General features: G+C 52.9%; 3 protein-coding genes across 4 annotated transcripts; all 3 read left to right on the forward strand.

Moving 5' to 3' along the window:
* Positions 1 to 49: 49 nt before the first annotated feature.
* ARHGDIA (Rho GDP dissociation inhibitor alpha) lies at positions 50 to 8,317 on the forward strand. Of its 2 annotated transcripts, none has more exons than XM_065735271.1 (6): positions 50 to 127; positions 4,926 to 5,135; positions 5,501 to 5,584; positions 6,170 to 6,246; positions 6,419 to 6,482; positions 6,935 to 8,317. In XM_065735271.1, exons 2-6 carry the CDS (start codon positions 4,946 to 4,948, stop codon positions 7,132 to 7,134), a joined length of 615 nt encoding a protein of 204 aa, XP_065591343.1. In that variant the 5' UTR covers positions 50 to 127; positions 4,926 to 4,945; the 3' UTR covers positions 7,135 to 8,317. The 2 variants fall into 2 exon arrangements, with proteins under 2 accessions (XP_065591343.1, XP_065591344.1); XM_065735272.1 differs by having other exon boundaries at positions 69 to 140.
* Positions 8,318 to 12,550: 4,233 nt separating this feature from the next.
* On the forward strand, positions 12,551 to 21,175 carry P4HB (prolyl 4-hydroxylase subunit beta). Its single transcript, XM_065735273.1, has 11 exons — positions 12,551 to 12,736; positions 12,815 to 13,021; positions 13,593 to 13,726; positions 13,936 to 14,073; positions 16,873 to 16,977; positions 17,248 to 17,373; positions 17,693 to 17,893; positions 18,442 to 18,562; positions 18,806 to 18,987; positions 19,442 to 19,528; positions 20,135 to 21,175. Exons 1-11 carry the CDS (start codon positions 12,577 to 12,579, stop codon positions 20,219 to 20,221), a joined length of 1,548 nt encoding a protein of 515 aa, XP_065591345.1. The 5' UTR covers positions 12,551 to 12,576; the 3' UTR covers positions 20,222 to 21,175.
* A 2,025-nt stretch (positions 21,176 to 23,200) lies between these two features.
* Positions 23,201 to 24,997, forward strand: PPP1R27 (protein phosphatase 1 regulatory subunit 27). Its single transcript, XM_065735274.1, has 3 exons — positions 23,201 to 23,576; positions 24,543 to 24,693; positions 24,766 to 24,997. The coding sequence occupies exons 1-3, from the start codon at positions 23,390 to 23,392 to the stop codon at positions 24,887 to 24,889; spliced, it is 462 nt and encodes a 153-aa protein (XP_065591346.1). The 5' UTR covers positions 23,201 to 23,389; the 3' UTR covers positions 24,890 to 24,997.
* The last annotated feature ends 18 nt before the right edge of the window (positions 24,998 to 25,015 follow it).

Below are 25,015 nucleotides of genomic sequence, written 5' to 3' on the forward strand. Positions count from 1 at the left end.
GTCGCGGCCGGAAGTGAAGAGCTGGCCACGCCCTCGCATAACGGGAAGTGACGGGCGTGTCCCGGAAGTGCGGGGGTGCGCGGGCGGCTGGGCGGATCCCGGCGGCGTTGGCACCGCAGCGCGGAGGGTGAGCGTGACCGGTACGGCGGGGCCGGGCGGGCGGGGCGGGGCGGCGGGCACGGGGCGGAAGGCGCCGGGCTCCGCCCTGTTCGCTGCGGGCGGGCCGAGCCCCGCGGGCTCAGCGCCATGCGAGTGGCCGGGGCGCGGCCGAGGCGCGGAGCGGGGGCAGCGGGTGCTCCTCCCTGCGGCGGGCAGCGCTCGGACGCGGATCGGAGGGCCGCCCCTCCCCGCTGCTGTCGTACCGGGGACGGCAGCGCGGCGCCGGGCTCCTGCTGGCTGCTCGGGGCCGACTTCGAATAGATTCTCCTTAAATGGTTTCTAGTTATGAAAGGAGGAACTTGAAAGCAACTTCCTTCTCCAGGGTTGGTTTCTTTTTGTGTTCGAGCCCGGAGCTCGGTTCAGCCCCCGGTGCTGCGGGCGGGACGAGGGTTGGAGCAGCAGTGCGGGGTGTCTGAGCTGCGGTGCCCACATGGCCGTGGCAGAAGGACGATGCCTGTGCTGCCTCAGTGGGCGCTTTGCAGCAGGCCTGGGAGCTGTGACTTCCTTTTCTTCAGAGAAGAGCTCCAGGTTGTGTCAAGCAGCTGAATTACTGCCGTGAGGGTTTCGGGTCCCGCCCAGAGTGCTCTGTGGTCTCGGTTCTCCACGTGTGGTCTCAGTGCAGGTATTCTCATTCCAGAAATGCTGAGTGGAGACCGCTTCCGTGTGGTGTTGAAGAGATGTGTGGCAGTTCCTGCAGTGTGGTCGTGCTGTAGCTTTGCAGTCGTTGTACTTACAGGTAGCTGCAGCCGGGCTGCAGTGCACTTACCATGCAGCTTGTTTGCGTTCTGAGTATAAGGCTGCAAGGGCTTCTTAAACCCGATGAGCTGTGAGAGCTGTCTGCTCATTTCTCTGGTGCTGCTCCTGGCAGATGATACGTGCAGGTGGACTGCAGTCCAGGGCAGTGTCACGAGCAGCATGCACAACTGCAGATCTGTCTGCAGAGCACCTGGCAGCAGCAGCTGTGTGGCCCTACAGCTCCTCCTCCCCACGCCTGGAGCTCTGGCAGGGATCAGCCCTCGGGCAGGGCAGGAGTTTTCCACATCCTCACAGAGTGGCTCAGCAGCCCTGCTGGAGCTCCCAGCCCTGTGTTCTTAGACCAGCCTGCAAGTGATACTGGGAGAAGGATTGCTGCCCCATGCGATGTGATTAGACTTGGGTCTAGGCTAGCTTAGGTCTGGCTCCTCGAGCTGCCATCACGCAGGCCCGGCTGTGCTGCTTGAACTGGTTTTCGCAGCTCTTGCTTCCTGTTTCTGCAGTCTAGCAGCATGTGCAGCTCTGAGATGAACCAGAGTGGGTGAACCGACCTGTGTGGAAAGCCACATTAGATTCCAAGTGGCTTTGCTGTGCAGCTTCACGAGCTTTCCCTTGTGCTGTAGGGAAAAAAGGAAGGGTGGGGACTGCTTGAACTGGCACTGTGGCTGTCCGTGGCTGAGCCGTGGCCTAACGGATGTCCGAAGCCAATTAGCTCATCTGAAGAGACTCTGACCACTCTTAGGTCACTGCACTTGGGATCTCAGCCGTGGTGTGAAGAAGTCACTGCTCACCCCCATCTGATAAGTGTTCTTTTCCAAGCAGTGTTTCTATCTGGCAGAAGGTGGGGCTCTTGAGTTTGCTGCTGCTAGCTCCTTAGTATTGCACTAAAAATACTGAGAGTATCCATGAGAAACTGCTGACTTCAGGAAGCAGCACAGGAGGCTGAGTGCAGATTTGCAGCTGGGAAGTGATTTGGTCTCTGCTGCCTTCTGCAGGCCCCAGTGACCGGCAAGGATCTGTAGGGTGACAATGGCCGTTTCCAGACATTCTGGGACATCCCTGAGGCCACGTGCTCTCGTGACCCACCCTGGGCTGAATGCAGGGGAGTGCAGAGGCAGCAGCTGCACTGTGCTGTGAGCCAGGTGTGTCTCCGCAGAGCCTTCGGCGCGGGCGGTGCCGCACAGTGCACAGATGCCTTCCGGGTTTCAGAGTTGCCAAGGGGGAATTCTTTGCAGAGGCCTTGGGGTGGTGCCCTGGGTCTGAGGCTCAGGGCTGAAGGTGAACGTTGCCTGCTGGAGGTCAGTGTTCTGGGAGGCCTTGGTCATGAGGGCTGAGCCCTCTGAAGGGGATGTGGCCTCAGGCTCCCATTCCTCTGCCTCCACCTCTGCAGCAGCTCTGTGTGCTGGAGGTTGGGCACAGCGTGGGGGGGATGCCCGACCCGGTGTTCTGATGTGTCAGGTCCCTCAGCTCTGCTTTGCCTGGCAGTGAGGCTGCTGCTCCTGCATGCACCTGAATGGCTCTGTTCTCCTGGGCTGTAATTAGTGTGTTATTGTAGAAGCCTGGAGGATGAGGATGAGGCTGGAAGCCTCCTTCCTCCCTGACAGAGCTCTCAGAGCAGCAGCTGAGGTGCTGTGATGTGGGGCTGCATAATGCTGCATGCTGGGAGCAGGGTCAGCCAGGCTCAGTGGGAGCACAGTGCCATCAGAACACTACAGCAGAGGGGCTGCAGTGCAGCCAGCTCAATGAGGAGGCTTCTCCAGGTCCTGCTGCAGGGAGCCTGAAGGAGGCACAGCAGCTGTTTCCCTTGCACTTCCTTGCAGAGCTGAAACCCAGCCTGGCCTGAGCTGCAGCTTGGAACATCACTTGTTGTTTCTGGTGACTCTGGGTCAGTTTGAAGAGCCACTTACCAACCATGGCAGACTTCCATGGGGGAACAATTTGTGGTGCTTGAAAGGGGGGGGGGGGGTGAAGTCTGGCTTGGAGCTGAGGCAAAGGGCAAAATGAGATTAAGCACTGGAACAAATGCTTGAGTAAGTGTTTGTTGAACACTTCTGGGAGCTTTCAAGCCTGGAAGCTTTTTTGGATGGGAGCCTAAAGGAAATGACTTGGGTTGATATGGATTTGCTAGAGTGAGAACTAGTCAGTTGCTTACATATGGCATAAGGTTTGATCATAAATTTCCATGGCAGTCAGTGCCAGGGGACTGGAGAATCCCATGCAGAAGGGATCAGTACAGGTGGTTGTTGGAGTTGTATGTAGGAAGATGTGGTGGGAGGAGCTCCTGTACAGACCTAAAATCTCTGCAGGAATCTCAGATGTGTGGTATCTTCCCCCCCACCCCTTGTCTGCTGGTAGAGCTCAGTCAGGTTTTAACGCTCAGAAACACCCATCACAAGTTCCCTACCCTCAGCACACCCAAGGCAGCGTGACAGCCTTCCCAGGAGGTGCTGCCAGCCCAGGACAGCTTGAGAGATTTGCTCTTGGGTTTGGCTGGGGGTGCACTCACACGGGGTCTGATGGCACCTCGTCTCAGCACCAGAGCTGTGCCCAGGTGCTGTGCTGGTGGCCGTTCTCCTGCCCTGGGTCAGCCATAGTCTCCAGGCAGAGATGTTGCAGCGTTTCACTTTATTTTGTCTCCTTGGCAAATATTTATGGCTAAAAACCACCATCTATGCACACCTCTGGTGCTGTGCTGCTCCAGCTGTCGCCAGGCTCAAGATGGAGGCAGACGGGCTGCGGCATCCGCACAACTTGTCTTGTGTCACTGCAGAATGTGCTCTGTGAGCTGCATGCGCTCAGTGCCAGCGCTCAGGTTTCTCTCTCCCTGTCTGGGTGACACATTGGGTAGGAATGGAGTCGTTGAGTTATGGGCTATTATGTCAGCTAGTTTGAAGATGAGAAGAGCAAATAACAGTCGGCTCAGCGTAGCCTGTGCGGCAGACTGCAGGTTTTCCTTAACGAGTCAGCACTTCTGGCTGCGTTCTGGTCTTCTGTGGAAGTGTGTGGAGATCATAATGAAGATCATCATGTTGATTTATTTGGAAAGCAGATGCCAGAGCAGAGAATGCAGTTTTCCAGTCTGACTCATGTGTGCTGATGTGCAACTCCAGGCAGGAATGCAGAACAGGACGTGGAAATGGCAGGTAATAACGGAAATACCTGCATCCAGCAGCACGTCACGGGAAAGGTTCTGCTTCTCTGAGAAGCCTTTCAAAAGCTGTCAGCTGAGGGTTTTTTTAAGCCTTCAGAGCAATCCAAGTTGACATTTCCCATAGGATCACCCCTAGGACAGTGTGCCTGGTGGTTTTACTGAGGACATCATTGGCTTTTTCGTGGTGTCCTGATGGGTGTTGGCACCACCTCTCCCCAGCCCCCAGTTGGGTGTTCCCTGGTGGGATCGTGGGGCTTGCAAAGCAGTGCTAAGCTGCATGCTGGTTGTCAACCCGTGGCCTTTGTTTGCCCGTATCTTCGGAAAGGATCAGGATGAGGTCAGCTGAGCCGGGTGTCTCCTTCCATTGTAGAATCTGATTGAATTACAAACTGTGAGCTCCAGATTGCAGCAGAGGCTTCTGGTGTTTGGGCCAGTGGTGGGGCTGGGCCTGTTCCTTGCCTCACAAGGTTGTGCTGTGGAGAAGGAGATCTGAACTGGGTTTATTCTGGACTGAAGTTTATTGCAAGTGAAAACATCACTGAGCTGTTCATGTGGAGGAGTTGTTATCTCTATGGTGTAGGCTATCTGTCCGTTCCAGCTGCTGAACAAAGCACAGAGGCTGATTTTTTTTCCTACCCTCTTGCATGGGCTGAAAATGAGAGCTGGGCTGCTGAGGGAAAGAGTCTGGGCAGGCTGGGAGGCACAGCCCCTTGGCAGCAATGTGCCCCTGGAAGTTCCACCGAGGACAGCCAGTGGGGGCCCAGTGCAAGAGGGACCTGTGGAGTCAGGGCTGTTCTGGCAGGGCTGATTTGTGCCAATGTGCAGCAGATAGCTACAGTTACACCTCTCCTCCCCACTTCAGTGTAATTCGTGCGTGTGAGGATGGCAGAGCAGGAGCCAACAGCAGAGCAGCTGGCCCAAATTGCAGCTGAGAATGAGGAGGATGAACACTCCGTCAACTATAAGCCACCTGCCCAGAAGAGCATCCAGGAGATCCAGGAGTTGGACAAGGATGATGAGAGCCTGCGCAAGTACAAGGAGGCACTGCTTGGTGCTGTCACTGTGACTGCAGGTGAGCCCTAGGATGTGGCGGTGCCAGAGCTCCACCTGTGCCTCCCCAGCCTCAGCTCTGCTCCTGTCTGGGAGCTGTTCTCTCCCCAGCTCTTTGTGAGTTGGTGTGAGTGTAGCTAGGAGCATAATGGCCAGTGTCTGCACTCCCCCAGTGCTGATCAGTCACCCCTGGAATGGAGCACTGGGTCTGAGGAGTTCTTTTCTGACCTCTAAGGGAGAAGTTCTGGGAGAGAATGTGGGCTGGGTGTAAATAACAGAGGGGACCCCTCACTGGTTTTCTTTTCTTTCAAGAACCTCCTTGGAAGAAGAAATGAGTTGCTTGGTACAAGGACTAGTTGTTTAACGGCTTTTTAATTTGTCTTCTAGATCCCAATGCTCCAAATGTGGTGGTGACCAAACTGACATTGGTCTGTACAACTGCTCCTGGCCCTCTGGAGTTGGACCTGACAGGTAAGCTGGGAAACGAAAGCAGCCCTTCTCTGGGTCAGAGTTGGTTGATGTGGGGTCTTCTGGAGGGTCCTGGTGCTGTGTTGGGCAGCCCACTTGCATGTCCAAAATGCTCCTTTGTTGGATGTAGAGCCAGGTGCCCCAGTCAAGAGGATTTTCCACCTCAGCTTGCATCTCAGCGTCCCTATTTCAGCAAAGGCTTCCTCTGCATTGCTTGCCTTAGTTTTATGTGAGCTGCCACCTGGGGGAGCCAGCTGTCCTCCAGCCTGCACAGCGACACTAACAGCAGCTTCAAGATGGTGACAACTTTGGAGCAGACATTTACAAAGGAACATCCTTGAATTAAGTGCACTGCTGTGCTGCAGTTCCCTTTCCTAGGGCAGAACTTGGCCACCTCAAGTAGCACGGGCAGCATATCAAGGAGAGTCCTGAAATGAAAAAATAAAAGGAAAAAAATGCATGCTGTGTAAGCAGTAAGGGTCCAGTCCCCTGCTGCTGCAGATACTGTCCATTTCACCTCTTGTATCTGAAATCCATTCCAGAGCATGATGTGAGCAGACTTTGAGTAATGGTTTACTTTCTTCGTAGGTGACCTGGAGAGCTATAAGAAGCAAGCATTTGTGCTGAAGGAAGGTGTGGAATACCGGATAAAAATCTCCTTTCGGGTAAGAATTCAGGTCTGCAAACTGAACAGCGGGTGAAATTTGGAGCAGCTGATTGCTGCAGCTCCATCATAGGGCCCCCACATGGGTGTGATGGAGGAAATATTTCCCTGCAGTGGGTGGGGTGGGCAGCATGTGGAGATCTGTCTTTGACCATATTTGCTCGTCTCTGCAGGTTAACAGGGAGATTGTGTCAGGGTTGAAGTATATTCAGCACACATTCCGGAAAGGAGTGAAAAGTAAGTGCTTCTCTGTGATTTACATACTGCTTTCTGTGAGGGCTTCCTGCTCTTTCTGCTGCTGTGATGGAGCCTTGTGTGTGGGTGCCCCAGCAGCTCACAGTGGGAGGAGACAGTCTTTAGTGGAGCACAGCCATGTCTGTGCCTCTGCTGTGGCAAGGTGTGGAGGTTTCTGGCTCTGCTGCAGGAGGCCACCTGTTGTGATGACTGTACCTATGCATGAGCTTGGTTTGCAGTTGCTGCTGGAGCCTGGAGTTGAGATTGTTGCTGTGTGGACAGCGGGACGAGTGTTGGGGTTTCGCTCCCAGTGGAAGGAGCAAATGGAGCTGTTAATGTGGGTGATGTTCTTCCTGTTGGTGAACTGTAGCAGTAACAACCCTTTCATTTGCTTTAGCCTTGCCCCAAATACATTGGAAGCTCTTAAATAGCTTCCCTCTACCTTTTTCTCCTAGTTGACAAGACTGAATACATGGTTGGGAGCTATGGCCCCCGAGCAGAGGAATACGAGTTTCTGACCCCCATGGAAGAAGCCCCTAAGGGCATGCTGGCCCGGGGCAGCTACAACATCAAATCCAAATTCACAGATGATGATAAGACTGACCACCTGTCCTGGGAGTGGAACCTGACCATCAAGAAGGAATGGAAGGACTAGCCCTTCCCAAAGCTAATCCCCAGAGAGCGTGAATCAGACAGTGGCTACCGTAGAAATCCCTCCCTGTACCAAAGTGCTGACATTGGAACCCCCTTACCTTTCACCCCGTTAAAATTTGATCAGAGTTTTGTAATGTGCCCCCTCCCCAGAGAATCACTGAATCCAGTTGACCAAACCATGCTGTCTGCATCTGATCTCCAGCTGCCCGTCCCTGGGCCATTCTGTCCCAGCACAGAGGTGGGGGCATTTGCTCCTTTGCCAGGCCCTTTGCTGCTTCTCACCTTCCTTTATTCTGGTTGGTGCTGAAGAGGAAATTCCTATATTTTGTGTAGGATCCTGTGCTTAGCTTTCCTGTGCACAGCTCAGGGTAGCTACTGCCTCCAAGTAGCTGAAGAATTTTGATGCCAGGCAGCTATTTGAACCTGTTTGTTGGCTAAAATCATGTTCAGCCTCCCCATCCATCCAGTTGGTGTCCTGAGAATGCTGGCACCTTCATTTGTGGATGTTCCCTGTAACCATGATGCCTTAATGTGTAACACGTATCCTCTAGGGAGGGGGCCCTGCCCCTGTTACACTTTTTAAATGCCACCGACCCTCCCCTGTCTGTTGACATGGCACTCATTTTGGTCACGCCCCTCATGGATTATTAGGAAAGATTCACAACTTCCCGCTTTGCTGCTGGTCCATTCTTCACTCAAGACTGGACATCCCCACAAGGGAGGGCAGTGTGACATCCCGGGTGACATCTAGCCCCTTCCCCAGGCCATCCCTCCCAGTGTCCAGAGAGCTGGCCTGGCAGAACCCTGGCCTGGTGTGCAGAGCTCCGGACTCTCTGGGCAGCCCCAGTGCCTCCAAGGCACAGAGGGGGTCGCGAGGCAGGTAGGTGCGAGAGTCACCAGTGTTGCCATCACCTCAGACTTCTCATTGCAGCCAAAGTAGCTGCAAAGCACTGAAATACCAGGATAGCACCTGCCCTCCCAGCTGTTTTGGGCTGAGGATGGACTAGCCTGTTTCTGCAGCTGCTCTCCTGATGCGATCAACAAAGAGCTTGCAATGCTCAACTATTCAGAAGCGGTTAATGCCTTATGTATCTGTTCTGCCTTTAAAATCTGTGCCTGGCGTGTCAGTATTTATTGCCTTGACACTCGACTCCCTCCTCCCCTGTGCCCGTAGCAGACCCTGCAGCAGTGCAGCCCGTGGCTGCATTGACGTGGCACATGGGGGTGATGGGGGCTCCTGGGGCCTGCGACCCCCCCCGACCACTGGGCAGGCATGTTCCAGCACCGCAGCCCTCTTATTTGGATCCTCCCACGTTGAGGTTGTATTAGAACTGGGACCAAGTACATGTGGCTTTCTCGTAGCTACGTCTTTGCCTCTAACTCTCCTCTGCCCTGCCCCTAGAGAGATTTTTGTTATTTTGATTTGGTGCATATTGTCTGTAAATCCTAGGCCCAGGTTAACAGGTTTGGAATCATCGTCTGCTTCTCCTTTTATGACAGTTAAATAAAATCTTTGAACTGACTGTTCTGGATCTGCTCTGGGTCTTTGACAGGATGCAGCAGAACTTCTATTACAGAGGTGATTTCCACAAACGCCAGAGGTGGGGAGAAGAGCAGAATCCCTGGTTCCCTCTGTCACATAGCAGGATCTGGGGAAGTCCTTGCCAGAGCAGAAAAGGAAAGAGGCTGCCATTGCTGTTTCTCCTTTGCTGCTCTCCAGGGCTTCAGTTTGAGATCAGTCTTTCACTGCTCACTCAGTTCTGTGTGGCCTGCAGCGTGAGGGGTGAGGAGGAGGGATGTGAACATGGTGGGTCTCAAAGACTGTGAGGTCAGGGGCATTTCCTGCCAGCTGGGAGCAGGTGGGTTCTGAGCACTGGCCTGTGCCAGCATGCAGGCACGAAGTGAAATTCCTGTGCAGTCAGGAGAACAGAGGAAGCATTTGGAGGGACAACAGAACCTAGGAGAGGTGATGTGTGATAAGAGCCTGCGGATGTTTACAGAGCTGGTTTGTGATAAGAAACTTCACAGCGTAGCTGAGAAACACTGAAGAATGAAGGAGTTGTAGACATGGCTCAACCTGCTCCTGCTCTGAGGAGCCTGTAATGGAGCCTAAGGACAGAATACAAGATAATGTGCTGATGGCAAAGGCCTTTCTTTTCAGTCCCCTGAAAGCTGCCGCACTTCTCAGAGACTGCAGCTGAAGGAAATGGTGTGACTTGAAACCTGTGAGTCCAAGAGGTCCTGTCAAGTGTGCTCAGCAGGGCAGGAGCTGTCTGCACACGTGGGTGAAGAGCAGCTGGAGAAGTGCTGTCAGCACTGTCAGCAGTAGCCTGCACCTACAAGTCACTCTGCTGGTACTGCTCCATCAGCTGTGCCCAGCTCTGTGTTCCTGCATCCCTCTCTGCTGTGGCACAGAGATGTGAGAGGCAGCATGGGAGCAGGACCATGAGCAGACGTCACCCCAGTGTCAGTTAGAGCGAGCCCAGATGCGCTGATAAAAGCTACAAAGGCTGTCCTTGTGCTGGCCCCTAACAGCCGCTCTGTGGGCAGTTGGTGGCAGAGTTAGATCCTGTCTGATGCAATCTTCAGCTCCCTGGCAAGTCTTTCCAAACTCTGGACGTTAGTATTTCTGACAGATCGTTCCTGTGGTAGTGGGGTGTGGTGAGGTGTGACGTCAGGGTGTGGGGGGGAGGGGGGGGGGGGGGGGCAGGGATGGACACACAGGAGGGCTGCAGCTCAGCATTGTATCCACCAGTGTGGGATTGGCTGCAGGGTAGCAGGGTGGGCTCTACCTCCAGACAGCCAAGCCCACAGCCACACAGAGGCATAGGCAGCCCAGGGCATGCATGGCTTTGCTCTTGGGCTGAGCAGCACGCTGTGGTTGGGAGGACCAGGGGATTGTCACTGCTTGTGGTTTCCCGGCAGAAGCTTCAGCTTTTTCTGGGTGATACCTATCATAAATCTTTGCACAACAGTGGCCTGGGCTGCTTTTCTAGTTTGGTGGCTGTTTGTGTTGCAGCAGCTTTGTCTTTGACAGTTGCTACTGCAAAGCAGCAGAGCTGCAGCTCTTCAGGTGTGGCAGGGTTCACGTGCATCTACTCCAAAGGCAGCCTGGGAGACCTGAGAGAAATGGTAGAACATGCTTGAGAGCCACGGTGATGGGCCTAGACCTCGTGTGCTGCTGGCTGGTCAAGTATGAGAGTCAAGGAGCATTCCATCCCAGGTTATGGTCCCAGCAGTAATAAGATATCGGGGGAAACATGCTGCACGTGTACAAACAGTGCCCTACCTGTGCAACTTCATTTTTTGTAGGCATTGTAGTGCAGGGACATATAAAGGGATTTTAACAGTGAAAGAAATAGGCTGCTTACAGAATGCTAGAAAGCAGGCATAAGGACAGGACACGACATTCCAAGAAGGAAAATCCCCACCAAGAACAAGGGCTGCAGCACCCTCAAGATGTCAGCAGGCTTGCTTTTCCTTGTCAGCACAGCCAAGCAAACACTGGCTGTGCAGATGGGCCCCACTGGCACAGCTGACTTGCGCTCAGAGACTACTGGCAGCAGAACTGCTATTTCTCCTTGGCTGCTGCAAAACTTGCCCCTGCCAGCACCAGGTGATGGTCTTCTGGTGAGAGCTGGCTCAGTTCACAGCCTGGTCCCTGCAGCTAGAAGCATCCCCTCAGAGCCCTGCTTGCAGATAATGAGCAGTTTGCTCAGAGTAGTGGCTGCCAAACACTCGCCCATGGAACCAGCCAGGCTGTGAGGCAGCCAAGTGAGAGCAAGCATGGGATTGCTTTCTGCAGTAGATGATTCCCCACCCTGGGTGCTTGACATGCCGGTGCTTGCAGCCCTGTGCAGCTGCTGTCAGGTAACAACAGAATCACAGAATTGTAGGGGTTAGAAGGGATGTCCCACAGACCCAACCCTCTGCTGAAGCAGCTTCCCTAGAGCAGGTTGCACAGGAAAACATCCAAGTGGGTTTTGATATCTCCACGAGACTCTGCAACCTCCCTGGGCCCCCTGCTACACTCAAGTAAGTTTTTTCTCATGTTAATATGAAACTTCCTGGGTTTCAGTTGTGCCCGTTGCCCCTTGTCCTGTTGAGGGCACAACTGAAAATAGCCTGGCCCTGCCTGCTTGACTCCTGCCCTATAGATAAGCATCGATCAGCTCTCCTCTCAGCCTTCTCTTCTCCAGGGCGAACAGCCCCAGGGCTCTCAGCCTGTCCCCATCAGGAGATGGTCCTGGCCTCCAACATCTCTGTAATCCTCTACTGGGGTCTCTCCAGCAGTTCCCTGTCTGCCCGGAGCTGGGGAGCCCAGCACTGAGCAGTGCTGCAGATGTAGCTTCCCCAGGGCAGAGGAAAGGGTTTAACATCCCCTCACTCTGCAGGCTATGCTCTTTGTAACTGATGACAGCTGCAGCAGGCAGGCTGCCTAGCTCAGAGAAGTTTCATCATCTAAAACTTCACTGGACTCTGAGAGAGGAGCCCAGCTCCATGCCCAGCCGAAGCTCCTGGAGAGGACAACTGCTCCCAGTGCCGACAGAAAGCGCCAGGGGGAACGGGGAGCTCCTCGCTTCCAGCACTGCTGCCCTCGGGCATGCGTGGCTCACTCCCAGCGACGGGAAGCAGGAAGGGAGCAAAGAGCAGATCTGTTTTGTAAGCAGCCTCCTTTGCCGGTGCGTTGGCGGGGTGCGGCCGGCCCTTATCAAGGGGCAGCCCACGCGTGCCAACGCCGCAGCCAAAGGCCACGCGTGTTCGCGGGGCGGCGGCCGCGGGCAGGGCGTGGCAGCCGAGCCTCGCGCTGAGCCGCGGAGGAGCTCCAGCAGCACGGGGCACAGCCGCCCGCGGTTTGCAGGGGGAGGCCGCAATGAAACACTGTACTCCCGCCGCCACGCGACGTCCGGTCCGGTGCAGACGGGGCCCGTACCCGCCCCCATGACGCCGGGACGCGCCCCCGCTGCCTCACGTGGCCGCGCGCTCCCCTCCGCAGCGGAGGCGCGCACCGGAAGGGGCGCTTTCACTTCCGGTTCGGCTCAGAGGGCGGCGGGTGCCGTCCAGTCAGAATCCACCACGCGCGTCTCCCCGCGCGCAGGCGCAATGCGGCCCGCCGGGCCCGCCCCATTGCCACGTTCGACGGCGGACGGCCGCGCGAGACAGAGGTGCCGGCCAATGGCGGCCGCCACAGCGGGGAAGAAGACCAATGGCGGCCCGCGGGAAGAGAGCGAAGCCGACGGCCAATCCGCGACGGCGGGCGGGAGGCGCGTCCGACGAGCCGACCAATGAGAGCCGCGCGGCCGCCCGGAGCACCAATGACAGGCGGCGGCGGAGCCAGCGCGGCGTGACCAATGGGGCACGGCGGCGGCGGGAGGCGGGTTTATAAGGGAGGCGGCGCCGGCGGCCGCGCGCCCGTCCCGGCCCGTCCCGACTCGGAGCCGCCATGGCCACGGCGCGGCTGCGCGCGATCGTAGCGCTGCTCTGCCTCGTGCCGCCGCTCGGCCTCGCGGAGTCCCTGGAGGAGGAGGACGGCGTCCTGGTGCTGCGCGCCGCCAACTTCGAGCAGGCCCTGGCGGCCCACCGCCACCTGCTCGTAGAGTTCTGTGAGTACGGGCGGGGCCGGGCCGGGATGGGGGCGGCGGGTCGGGTCGGGTCGAGCCGCGCTGACTGCCGCCCCGCAGACGCGCCGTGGTGCGGGCACTGCAAGGCGTTGGCCCCGGAGTACGCGAAGGCGGCGGCGCAGCTGAAGGCGGAGGGCTCGGAGATCCGCCTGGCCAAGGTGGACGCCACGGAGGAGGCGGAGCTGGCGCAGCAGTTCGGCGTGCGCGGGTACCCCACCATCAAGTTCTTCCGCAACGGGGACAAGGCCGCGCCCCGCGAGTACACAGGTGAGCGGCGCGGGCAGCGACGTGGCAGCGGCCCTTGCTCCGGCCCCGCGCGCACGTGGCACCGCAGCACCGCGCCGGGGGCGGACAAAGGTCCGCGGGGCCGACCTGGGACGGGGCCGGGGGGGGTTCGCTGTCGTGCGGGGGTGTGGAGTGGTTGGAGCCCGCGGCTTTGTGCCGTGCGCCTGGGAAGTGGGGGGAGCTGGGGGAAAGGCGGGCCGCGGTGGGAGCTGCGGCGTAGCTGAGCTCTAGAGGTCTGGGCTCAGGGTGAGGTGCAGCGTGGGGTTGACGTCGTCTGTGTCCAAGAAATCAGCGCTGCTTCACAGTGAAGTGCTGTGTTGGTGCCGCTCAGAGTTTAAAGCCCACTTGGGCTGGAGCAGCGGTGAGAAGGATGGGATCCTGAGTGCCCATTCCTTGGCTTAACACCACCGGGGACTTAATTATGCTAGGAATGAAGGAAGCAGTTGTGTCAATGATATCTCAGCTCTTTTCAAGCTTGCTGTTTGGGACTTAGGGGTTGTGGGCTCTTAAGCTGAGGCAGAAGTGAAATGGTGCTCTTATCTTTCTGGCCTAGCTGGCAGAGAAGCAGATGATATTGTCAGCTGGCTGAAGAAGCGCACAGGTCCGGCTGCCACTACCCTGACAGATGCTGCTGCAGCAGAGACGTTGGTGGATTCCAGTGAAGTGGTTGTGATTGGTTTCTTTAAGGTAGAGCTTATGCTTCTATTCAGGAAGTTCTTGTGTATTCTTGGGACCTGTCCTGCTTTCTGCCCCTTTGGGACCTGACAACTTGGGAAGGCTCATAAGTTGTGAAATGCCTGCTGTCCTGCCTTACTTGATCTTCAAGTTCTCTGGCTGGTGAGCCCTGTGCTGTAGTTTAACATGTTCTGTATGAAACACCTTGTTTTATTCTCTAGGATGTGACATCAGATGCTGCGAAGGAGTTTTTGTTGGCAGCAGAATCTGTGGATGACATTCCTTTTGGGATTTCCTCCAGTGCTGATGTCTTCTCCAAGTACCAGCTTAGCCAGGATGGAGTGGTCCTTTTCAAGAAGGTACACAGTAGCTCAAACAGGAGCACCACACCTGAGTCATCTTTTATCTGAACAGAGTTTAATCCAAATCAGGATGCTCCTGAATGGAACTGAAATGTTCTGTGCTGTCACAGCCTGTGGGGAGGGTGGAAAGCAGAGCCTGCAGCCATGTTCTGGGGCAGCAGAGCCCTGAGTCTCTTGGCAGGGTACTATGGTTGGGGTGAGGCCCACAATCGGTAGAGGGCAGTCTTGTCGGTCCCCTGACCATGCCTCACCTTCAGGAGCTGTTGGACTTTGAATCCAAAAGATTTCTTCACTCTCACTTTTGTTTCTGGAATATCTGGCTGCAGTGCAGTAATGGTCAGCATGATCTTTAAAACATTTATGGCTGTAGCTATTACAGTGCCCTCTGTCCCACACCCCTCACTGAACTTTGAAGGCCTTTAAACAGGGTGACAGCCAAGGATTTGGTGGCTTGGTATCTTGTTTGATTATGGCTTAGCAGAGTAGCTTTAAACACCTGTTATTGATCCCTGCTGCTTCCAGGACTTGTTCTGTTTCCCATTGCTGCGGGCTTCACTGCATAGTGATTATGATGGAAGTTCCTAAGAGGATTTATGATCTCAGCTGATGAGGTTGGGGAAGTTGAATTATATGCAGGGGGATGTTGGCAGTCTATGGAATTGGAAATAAACTTAATGACATCTTTCATTTATTAAAATCTATGTCATGGAGATGATGTTCTAGGTTTGAGAAGACAAGTAGAGGTTCCTTAGATGTGGTGGCATTGCATGGTTGAATGCAGCAAGGTAGGGTGGAAAGCTGCTTTGGGTTCAGACTGATTTAATCTGCAACCTAATCATAGTTGACACTCTGACCAGTCTAAGGACAGGCTGAGGGCTTTAATGACTTTGGTTTTCTTTCAGCTAAAACAGCATGTTTCATTTCACTCTACTTCTGAAATTCTAGTTATCTTTATGGTGTTAGAGGCCTGTACTCTGTAAGCCAGAGGTTCTTTGGATTGGTGTGGCTGAGGGTGCAAGTGGACTCTCTGGCAACAAGTTCAAGGTGTTAGTTTCTTACAACATGGAGATCTGGGACTGGGAGCGAAGAACACTGGTTTGTTCTTGGCTGAATTACTTCCTGCACTTGCTGCTCTTGCTGTACAGCTTCCAATATGCATCCCTCTCTTCATGGCTCATGCCACGCTGAAATAGCTGTGAGGGTTTCTTTTGATTTTATTTTCTTGTCCTTTGACAAACCCTCAGGTCTGAGTAGCAGTGTTCCTTTCCAGCTGTCCCTGCTAGCTGTGGGAAGTAGTAGCATCAAGCTCCAAGTTCAGAGAAATTGAAGCTGTTTTCAGTGGCTGGGATACAGACAGCACTTCCAGCAGGAAAATGGATTTGTGTGAATTTGATTTTGTGCTATTTCTCTAAGACTTTGCTCCTGTGAATTCTGTTTCTGCTTCTAATGCTGTCTCAGGGTTTTCAGTAGTGGCACCAGTTTAAGAATGAGGAATGTTTCAAGCTGTATTTTGCATCAGTGTAGTTAACTTAGGTACACGTGAAACTCTGCTTGTGGGAGCTTTTATGCTGTGTGCTGGGAGGAGGAGGAACCTCGGTCTGAAAGGCAACTCGTGAGGCAGCAGAAGCCAGAAGTGCTGTAAAGTGCTCTTCTGTGAGGAGGAAGGAAAGCAAGGTTACTTTCAGTGTTTGGGCATTACCTGCTTGTTCTTGTGGGCTCTTGTGGTAGTGCATTGAGAATTCTAAAACACATCCAGCCCCCCTAAACCAAGGTGGAAGTGAACCCTAGTGAAAACCACACATGGGGCTCGAAGTGCTGCTTTTTGTACCAGCAGAGCTGGTTTTAGACTTTAGCTCAGCTTCCTGTGTTTCATTGAGTGTTTCAGCACTTGTGGTTCATTGCCTATTGTTTGTGTATGTTATCCAGACCCAAAGACCCTCAGACAGCAGTTCTGAAGGTGTCAAGACACAAAATGCTCTGGGAAGTAACTTCATTCAAATTTCAGGTGTTTCATGTTTTGCTCAGCTTTTCAGCTCTGGTTGTATTTCCTCGTTTGTTTCAGTCCACTGTCTTGTTTCTACCAGTAACTCGAGAGCTGTTGTGTGCTGCCTGCTGTCCTGTACATCCTCTTTAACCTTGATGCTCCTCTAAAGCTGTTCTCTTTCCAGGCTGCCAGAGTGGGTTCTGAGAATCCTGGTCAGGCATGCAGGTGTTGTCCTAATTTAAAAAAAGGATTTGGCACCTGTAGTGCAATGCATGTATGAAACATGTGCTATCCTCTCTAACAATAGAGGCTGAACCACCCCTGCAGAGCTGAGTAAACTTCTATTTACTTCCACAGCACAGTGGGTTTTGCTGTCATACTTCCACAGCACTGTCTAATTGTTTGGTTAATGTGTATTCTGCTAACTCCTAAGCAGAACCATGTCCCTGCTGTGGTAGCTCCTCACTGGTCTGCCTAATGCCTTCAGCAATGCTGTAAGGCAGCTATTAAAAGTTCTCAGTGACCTATTTCACAAATTGTTTCATGGCTGTGTAAGGCAATGTGGAGGTAGGGGTTGTATGTCTTGTTGCTGCTCATCTTTTGCTGCTGGGGTTGATCTGGGACTTTGTGTGCTGGGATGAGGAGTATGTTGATCCAGGCACTGGAAATGTGGTGACCTTTTTGAGAGACGGAAATGTGCTCAGTGCAGCTGAGATTATTGAAGCAATAATTCTGATGCAAATGTAATCATTTCTTGAAAGAGGATGTACAGCATATAGAGGTGTTGTAATGCAAGATTATCTGTTTTTCAGTTTGATGAAGGTCGTAACAACTTTGAAGGAGATCTTACAAAAGATAACCTGCTGAACTTCATCAAGTCCAATCAGTTGCCTCTTGTCATAGAGTTTACTGAGCAGGTGAGTATTTGGATGTGTGAGACCTCTTTCTGTAGCCACTAAACACATTGTGTCATTAAAAGATACAGATTGTGCTGTTTTATCCTGGGGATGATGCTAGTTTGAGTGGTCTAACTGCTTATGCTAGAGCTGAGGCACTGAGGGAAAAACACATGAGGGGAGGGGAGGTGTGAGCTTGCTGTTCAAAGCAGCCCTGTGGTACTTGATTTGTGTGACCTAGTGAGAGTGGCAGGACAAGCTTTGTTTTCAGTTCAGTTTTTTATCCCCCAGACTGCTCCTAAAATCTTTGGAGGAGAGATCAAGACTCACATCCTGCTCTTCTTACCAAAAAGTGTGTCTGATTATGAGGGGAAGTTGGACAACTTCAAGACTGCAGCTGGAAACTTCAAAGGGAAGGTAAGAGGGATTTCTTGAACTATGAATTAAAGTGACTGCCTCCTGGGGAACTGTCTGCCTGTATCCGTTTGGATGTGGAAGATGACTTGAAGCATCACTTGCCATAATAAATGATGCCAAGTCTGCATTCAAGCTGCTTGAAGTGTTGAAGCTCTAGCATGTGTTCTGTCATAGGGAGCCCTGTCAGTGGCTTTCAGGAGGATAAGGCTGACTTAGTTACTGTGTGAGTGTATTGACAGGTGTGTGCATGAGTGATGAGTGTGTGAGAAGTGTAATTAGTCAAAAGGTCTTTACCACTTTGCCTCTTTTTCCTCCAAAGATCCTGTTCATCTTCATAGACAGTGACCACAGTGATAATCAAAGGATTCTGGAGTTTTTTGGCCTAAAGAAGGAAGAATGTCCTGCTGTACGTCTGATAACACTAGAAGAAGAAATGACCAAATACAAACCTGAGTCAGATGACCTCTCAGCAGACAAGATCAAGGAATTCTGTAATAAATTCCTGGAGGGCAAGATCAAGGTAACAAAGATGAATGCTACTGTTGCTAAACCTGCTGGCCAAGCAAGTGTTAAAAAATGCTGCCTGTGAAGAGTTGTCTGAAATGTTGTGTGTGTGAAGAAAATCTTTCCAGCTAATGTACAGAATGTCTAGTAGCCTTTATACTAAGGAACAAAGAGTAAAACAGTTGGTGCATGAAGACTGTAGTAAGGCAGTTACATCTGGTACCTAGTACAATTGTTTTCTGCTCTTCCTGCTTCCTAGAGGAGTTGGGCTATTTATCTGGCTGTTCCTTCTGCCAGCAAACCTCAGTCCTGTGAGAATGTTACCAGCAGTATTCTCCTATCAGAGCTAATCTGCAGTTCTTCCCATACATAAACACCTGTTTCCATGCTTATTGAGGCTGGGGAGTAGAATTCCTATAGCCAGAAGAGGAGGTGAAAGATTCATTTGCCTTACTTCAAAGTGCCTCAGACTAATGATGGTTAGGCTCAGGTTTTCCAGTCTGTGATGTGTATACACATTCCGTAGCTGTACAGCAGACTGCATCTCTAACCCTCTTATTCCAGCCTCACCTGATGAGCCAGGATCTCCCTGAAGACTGGGACAGGCAGCCTGTCAAAGTTCTTGTTGGGAAGAATTTTGAAGAAGTTGCTTTTGATGAGAATAAGAATGTATTCGTGGAGTTCTGTAAGTATTTTTTCCATAGCTGTTTTCAAGTCCATTGGTACAAAAGGAGTTGTAAAATTCTCCATGATTGGGGCTGGGGAGAAAGAAAGCATCATACAGAGTCTGAACCATATCATAGAATGTCATATCGTGGACCACAGAGGCATCAGTTGAAAAAACACGTGTGAAGTTGGTTGTCTGGTGTGGGGTCTATGTGATGTTAATTTGTTTGTTGGTGTTAGCAGTATCTTTGCTAATTAACAGATGCCCCCTGGTGTGGTCACTGTAAGCAGCTGGCTCCTATCTGGGACAAGCTGGGAGAGACCTACAGGGACCATGAGAACATTGTCATTGCCAAGATGGATTCAACAGCCAATGAAGTAGAGGCAGTGAAAATTCACAGCTTCCCCACGCTCAAGTTCTTCCCTGCAGGCTCTGGCAGAAACGTAAGAAGGCAGCTGACCTTTCTACTGATGGAATAACAAGGGAGCACTAGAGGAGCACTAGAAATGCTTAGTTGTCTGCTCGAGTTCATTTCTGGGCAAAAAGCTTGTGGGAGGGCTCTCCCTTCTGTAGAGATGTCAAGCCTACAGCACGTATGAGGCTCTCTGTGGGAGGGTGGGTTGCAGGAAACAGTTGGTGGGATGGGAAGTGGGAACTGGGGAAAAGAGGAAGTATAGCAGAGGACAGTGTGCTCATCTGCAGGCTATTCTCTCCTCGCAGTGATCTCTGAAGTCTAGTGGCTGAGCTGTTTTCCTTCGTCTCATATGGGTGAAGGTGAATTTTTAAATTCCCTTTTGCTTGGCATGTTAACTGTCGCTCAGAAAGAGAATTCTCCTCTCCAGGGACGTGGTTCTGTGGGTGCCTGTAACAATTGTCTTGATTTGGTTTCCTGTGTAGGTAATTGACTATAATGGAGAAAGGACACTAGAAGGCTTCAAAAAATTCTTGGAGAGTGGAGGCCAGGATGGAGCAGCAGCTGATGATGTGAGTAATAAAAATTAATACATTATTTTCTAAATACAGCTCTCTAGAATGCAGAGCGTGGATTATGTGACAGGGAAAGTGCTGCTGGTGAGCCACAGTGCCTCACAAAATGGAACTGGTCTGTTCACTTGAAGCCTGGCTAGCTGCTGGCCTGTAATGGACTGCTTTCATTGAGAACACTTGAGTTGGGTGCTTCAAATGAAAAAATATTCTGGGAATGCCTAAGTACACATGCACATAAAGTGTTAATACTAAAAGCTTTAAACTTGAAAAAGCAGTCTCTATAGCTGGTGTGCAGACTGCTGGAGTACTTGGGCCTTGTTCTTAAAGAAGCTTGCTCAGTGGCTGGAAATTGAGTGCTGTGATGAACAAAACATGTGTTGTGCATTCGGATAGCAGCTCCTCTGGGCAGGGGATGCTATGGATGCAGGTACTAACTTTCAGAGGGTTCTAAGCTGTGATCTCTGAAGAGTTCTGGATTTGGGAGGTTTCAGGATGCCATGTTGAAATGGCAGCAACAGAACAGGTTCTCTAATTTCACTGCATTTGGTTTTGGATCTGCCTGGCAGGCCAGAAACAAATAGTTATCTTTTGTATGCTGTACAGGATCTGGAAGATCTGGAGACAGATGAAGAAACAGACCTTGAGGAAGGTGATGATGATGAGCAAAAAGTCCAAAAGGATGAATTGTAAAGAGATGACTGATCTACATCACCCAAAAATCAGACACTAAATTGGTTGCTGTTACGCAGCCCATTGAGTCAGAAACCCATTAAGATTTAAAGCAGAAGGTGAATGACTGGAAATCCAGGGATTGGCTTTTAAAGTAACACTTCACCCTCACTTGTCTTTACACTTCACTATCTTTTTTTCTTTCTTTTCACTTTTGAGAAGGGATCTATCACTAGGTAGCCAGCCCAGCCAGCTGGGTGCATTATTTTTTTTATTGTGATGTACTTTTTTTGTACACAGTTTTGTTTTAAGTATTCTGTTCTTTTTGGATAGAAGCAAGTTGTGAAGTGGTAGCATGAATTTAATTGCCCAACATTCTGGAGCATTGCCACTAACACCTTCCAAGAAAGCTTTCTTTTTTTCTTTGTAAAGCCTGTAGATTTCTCCACCTTGTCAGGGTTCTTATTTGTCTCAGCTGTTCTTCCCTGGAATCACAGTATGTAGGGGAAGAGGCAGTAGGCTGACTGCATCAGTCCTGGTGAAAGGTGGATGTGAAGGTGCTTCTCTTCATGCTCACTAGACATTTCATTTCCTTTCCCTTCTGCTTTAAGACACTTAAAGATGACTTCAAAATGTGGAAGGGTGGAATACTGTGCACTGGCTGTGGCAGGCTCTGAGGGTGGAAGTGATTGCTGGCTCACCAGCTTAGATGTGCTGCCATCCTTTTGATCAAATGAGAGACCATTTTGCAGTCACTTTCCATGCATTATTTTGAATGGGTTGACCAGGCAGGTGGGTGGTAGGGGAGGGCCTGATAAAAATACATGAAATTAGCAATTACTGGGTATGGGGAAGGAGCTTGAACAAGGGAGTGCCTCAAAGGCCTGACCTGTGTCAGGCTAGTTCTTTGCATTCCGCTTAAAATAACATTGGAACTGAATTTGTTGGCCAAATAAAGTTGAGATTTTAATACTATTCTGTCCTTAAATATTTTCTGGAGTCCATAATGAATATTTGGACCTGATCTGGCAGGATCAGACTTTCACTCAGGAACCACTCTGATCCCATACCCTAATGGTGTTGGAAAAGTCATAAGCTTTTTTGGAAGGTTACACTTCCTGGCTCCATCCAGCTCTGTGGGTACCACTTGATGCCTTAAACTGCCTGAAGCAATTTCTATTAACTAATCTATACATGAACACAGAGATGAACATATTGTGATCAGTAAATGAGTTTATGCAGGCAGACAACTAGCTGCTCTATTAGCAGTCAGCATGCATTGGCTGGAGCTCTGAGAGCAAGCTACTGTGGCTGCCAGCTGGCTTGAGATGATGGGACCTCTTTGCTCTTGAGCAGTTAACCAAGGAATTTGCCTACAGGGAAACCTGGGGCTGCCTGAAGCTCTGCTAGTCAGGCTCACATGATCTAGTGAGCCACATTGCTATTTCCACACCAGTCACTTACTGCTGAAAGTATTTTTGTGGGGAAATTTGCTAAAAATGTCACAGTGAACCTGGAGGGCACCTCAGGAGGTTGCTGGGGCCAGTTGCTTAACTTCAGTACACTGGAGTTGGGACAGTGCTGGGCTCCAACCTTTTGCTGCAGACCCTTAGGAGCACAGCCACTGCCTGGTGCTGGCGTGGTATGCACAAACCTTTGGATCAGCAGTGCTGGGTCTGCTGATAGGCAGTGTAGCTGATCTGAGTAAGAAAACTTTTACATTCGAGAGAGGGGCAGAAGAAGATGCTTGGAAGTTCTGCTTTTGGCTAGGAGTGTGCTCAGGAAGGTCCATTCTGGGGAGCCAGTAGAAGTGTAAACAGGGTTGAGCTCTGAAGTGGGGCTGGATTGTTTACAAATCTGCTCAGTGGAGGGGGGCTTGCTCATGCACTCAGGCTGCTCTTGGCAGAGCAGGGCTCTACTGGAGTCATCTCATGTATACAACTTTGCCGTTCTGAGACAGCAGGCTGAGAGTGTTCTGTCTCTGCAGCAGATGGTTGTGCCTCCTGTTGTGTGGTGCAAAGCACTGCTGAGCAGAGATCAGTGTCTTGGCCAGAAGATGACAGCTGCAGCAGGCAGCTCAGGTGTGAGAGGGGCTGACCTGGCAGGAGCTCGGTACAGGGTTAAGCTGCAGCGGTGCAGAATGAATGCTCTGTGACTCTTACAGTGGGACAGGGATTCTTCCTGACATGCTCCATGGCTTATTGTCTGGGCAAGCCACATCAAAAGCAGCACAGAATGCTTGAATCACCAAACCGTGATGGTAACAAGGATAGAGGAGCAGTTGTTTGAGCCTTTCAATCTGATTTGAGATATTTATCTCAAAGTTGATGGCCTGTTACAGGCCTTTGATGGCCATAGCAGCCGTGTGGCAGTGGTGCTGTTGTTGTGAACCTGTTCAGCAGAAGCCCCCTGTCACGTAGCAGCCGCTTCCAGGTTCTAAAGCAGGACCAGACTGTCACCACCCGGCTCTCATTTGCATCACCAGCAACAGCAGCAGCACCTCTGTCCTTGGAAGGTCACTCATGACACCCATGTACTGGTGTTTTCCTGGCCTGGCTGCAATCGTGCTGGGAAGCACAGCTCATGCTGCTCCCTCGCACGTCAGCTGATGCAACTACAGGAAAGTGACTTAGCTCTGAGTGTACATGGCACCATCAGTGCACAAGCAGCTGGCTCCCCTCGCCCGGTGATCGCATTTGTGTCCTTTCCCTGGCGTGCTTGTGTGTGTGTGAGGACTTGCTGCTGGAAGTTCTGAGCTCCTCTGGAGGGCTGTCCATGAGCAGCAGCAGGTTTGACCCCTTGGATGGGCACATCAACAGGTGGGCAGTAAGACGAGACACCAACCTCTACCCAAAAGTGGGAGGCTCCGGGCTGGGCGGCTCGATTACCAATATCACAGCGAGCAGCATGAGCTGCACGTCCCCAAAATAGCCCCCAGAGCCTATATAATGCCATGCCCCAGAGAACTGTCAGTCCTGGGCCCAGGGTGGCACGAGGCTGTTGCCACGTCCCGCAGGCTGCTCACAAGAGGCCCCAGCAGGGCTGGGCTCCGTCGTTCCTCCTGGCAGAGACAGGCCTGCAAGGGAGAGGAGAAAGCGGTGCTCCAAGGGCAGCAGGGGCCGAGTGCTGCCCACGCAGCTGTCCTGCAGCCTCCACATTCCTGCGCAGCGTCCCGGGGCTGCGGGCAGCATGAAGGACTATTTCCCAGTCTCAATGCACCGGTACAGTCGGTATCGCCAGAGACTGAGAGCTTCGCGTACGGTGCACTTCCCCAACGACGTCGTCTTTCAGGACCACATCAGGCAGGGGGACCTGGAGCAGGTGGGCAGGTTCATACGTGCCAGGAAAGTGGCTCTGGACACCATCTATCCCTCCGGTGAGTGCTGTGAGCTGCGCAGTGTCACGGCTCGCTGGGCCACGAGGGAGCGGTGCGGACAGAGCCCGGCTCCGGGCTGCCCGTGGCAGAGTGGTGGTTGAAATCAAATTGTCTTCCCTCCCTCGTGAGGAGTACTGCCCCCAATCATTGCTAGTCACAGGGCCCAAGAGAGCCCTGCATCACTGCCCCGGCACTTCACCTCAGCAGCATGGTCGGTGTGTGCTGCAGGAAGGAGGAAATGAGGCAGGGCCCTGCGGGGCACAGCGATGCCCCCACGCACCAACCACCATGGTGTGACCCAGAGGAGTAGGAATGCAGATAGAGACAAAGAGCATGGGTGGGTATGTGGAGCTCGGGACTGGGCAGTGGGACTCTCACTTCTTTCATCCTGCTTCTGGGGAAGGAGGGAAGAGAAGTGAGGTACTGTTTTGCTCCTGGCTCTGGCCATAGCTCAAACAAACGCTGCTCTCACACGCATGGTTATGCGGCCTCGCGGAATTAATGTTTATGGAGAAGCAGTTGTGTTCTGTTTGTGCCCAACCTCGCTAAAGACTGTTTATGGAATGCCTTGAACCGTACAGGCTGGTGCAGAGCCCAGAATTTCTCTCTCTTTCGTGTGCTTGGCTTCGGCATCTGCCGTCACATGGCCACAGGGGCACGATCTCAAATGACCCACGTATGCTGACTGCCTCATGCCTCGCTCTGTACTGAACTTCTGGAAGTCAGGCAGCACAGGGCTGCTCCTGGAGGAGGATAGGGGCCAGGCCACGGGCAGGGGCTCGGTGGAGCCCCAGATACAGGGGAGATCTGGGGAAACGCAGTGCAGACGGGCGCTGCGCTTGCTCAGCGGTGCAGCGTGGCAGTCCCTCACGCTTCCTCGGGTTTGGTCCCTTCCCCAAACGACACCGCTCCATCCCGGGCCGCGCTCAGCCGGTGGCCGCACGCCGACCCGTCCCTTCCTTGCAGGCATGGCCGCCCTGCACCAAGCCGTGCTCACGGGGAACCTGGACTGCGTCAAGCTCCTGGTGAAGTACGGCGCTGACATCCACCAGAGGGACGAGAACGGGTGGACGCCCCTGCACATGGCCTGCAGCGACGGCCACGCCGACATCGCCAGGTGGGCAGGCGCGGGGCCGGGGCCGGGCTCGGACGCTTCGCCCGGCTCGGGCTCACGCTGTCGCCGCCGCAGGTACCTCCTGTCGCTGGGGGCCAGCCTGGAGGCCACCACGGACGACGGGGAGAAGCCGTCGGACCTCATCGACCCCGAGTACAAGGACCTGGTGGAGCTTTTCCAGGCCGCCACGATGGACTGAGGGGCCGTGCGGCGGTGCCGGGCAGCGGGGCTGCGCGGGGCCGGCTCCGGGCGGGGCCTCGGGGCGCGCTTTGTACTTTTCCAATAAAGCCTTCGTACACGGCAGCGCGCAACCGCTGCGGGAGGG

The sequence above is a fragment of the Cyrtonyx montezumae genome, unplaced genomic scaffold (assembly GCF_038088225.1).
Source record: "Cyrtonyx montezumae isolate F1298 unplaced genomic scaffold, pur_monq_1.0 scaffold_19, whole genome shotgun sequence".
NCBI classification, from domain to species: Eukaryota; Metazoa; Chordata; class Aves; order Galliformes; family Odontophoridae; genus Cyrtonyx; species Cyrtonyx montezumae.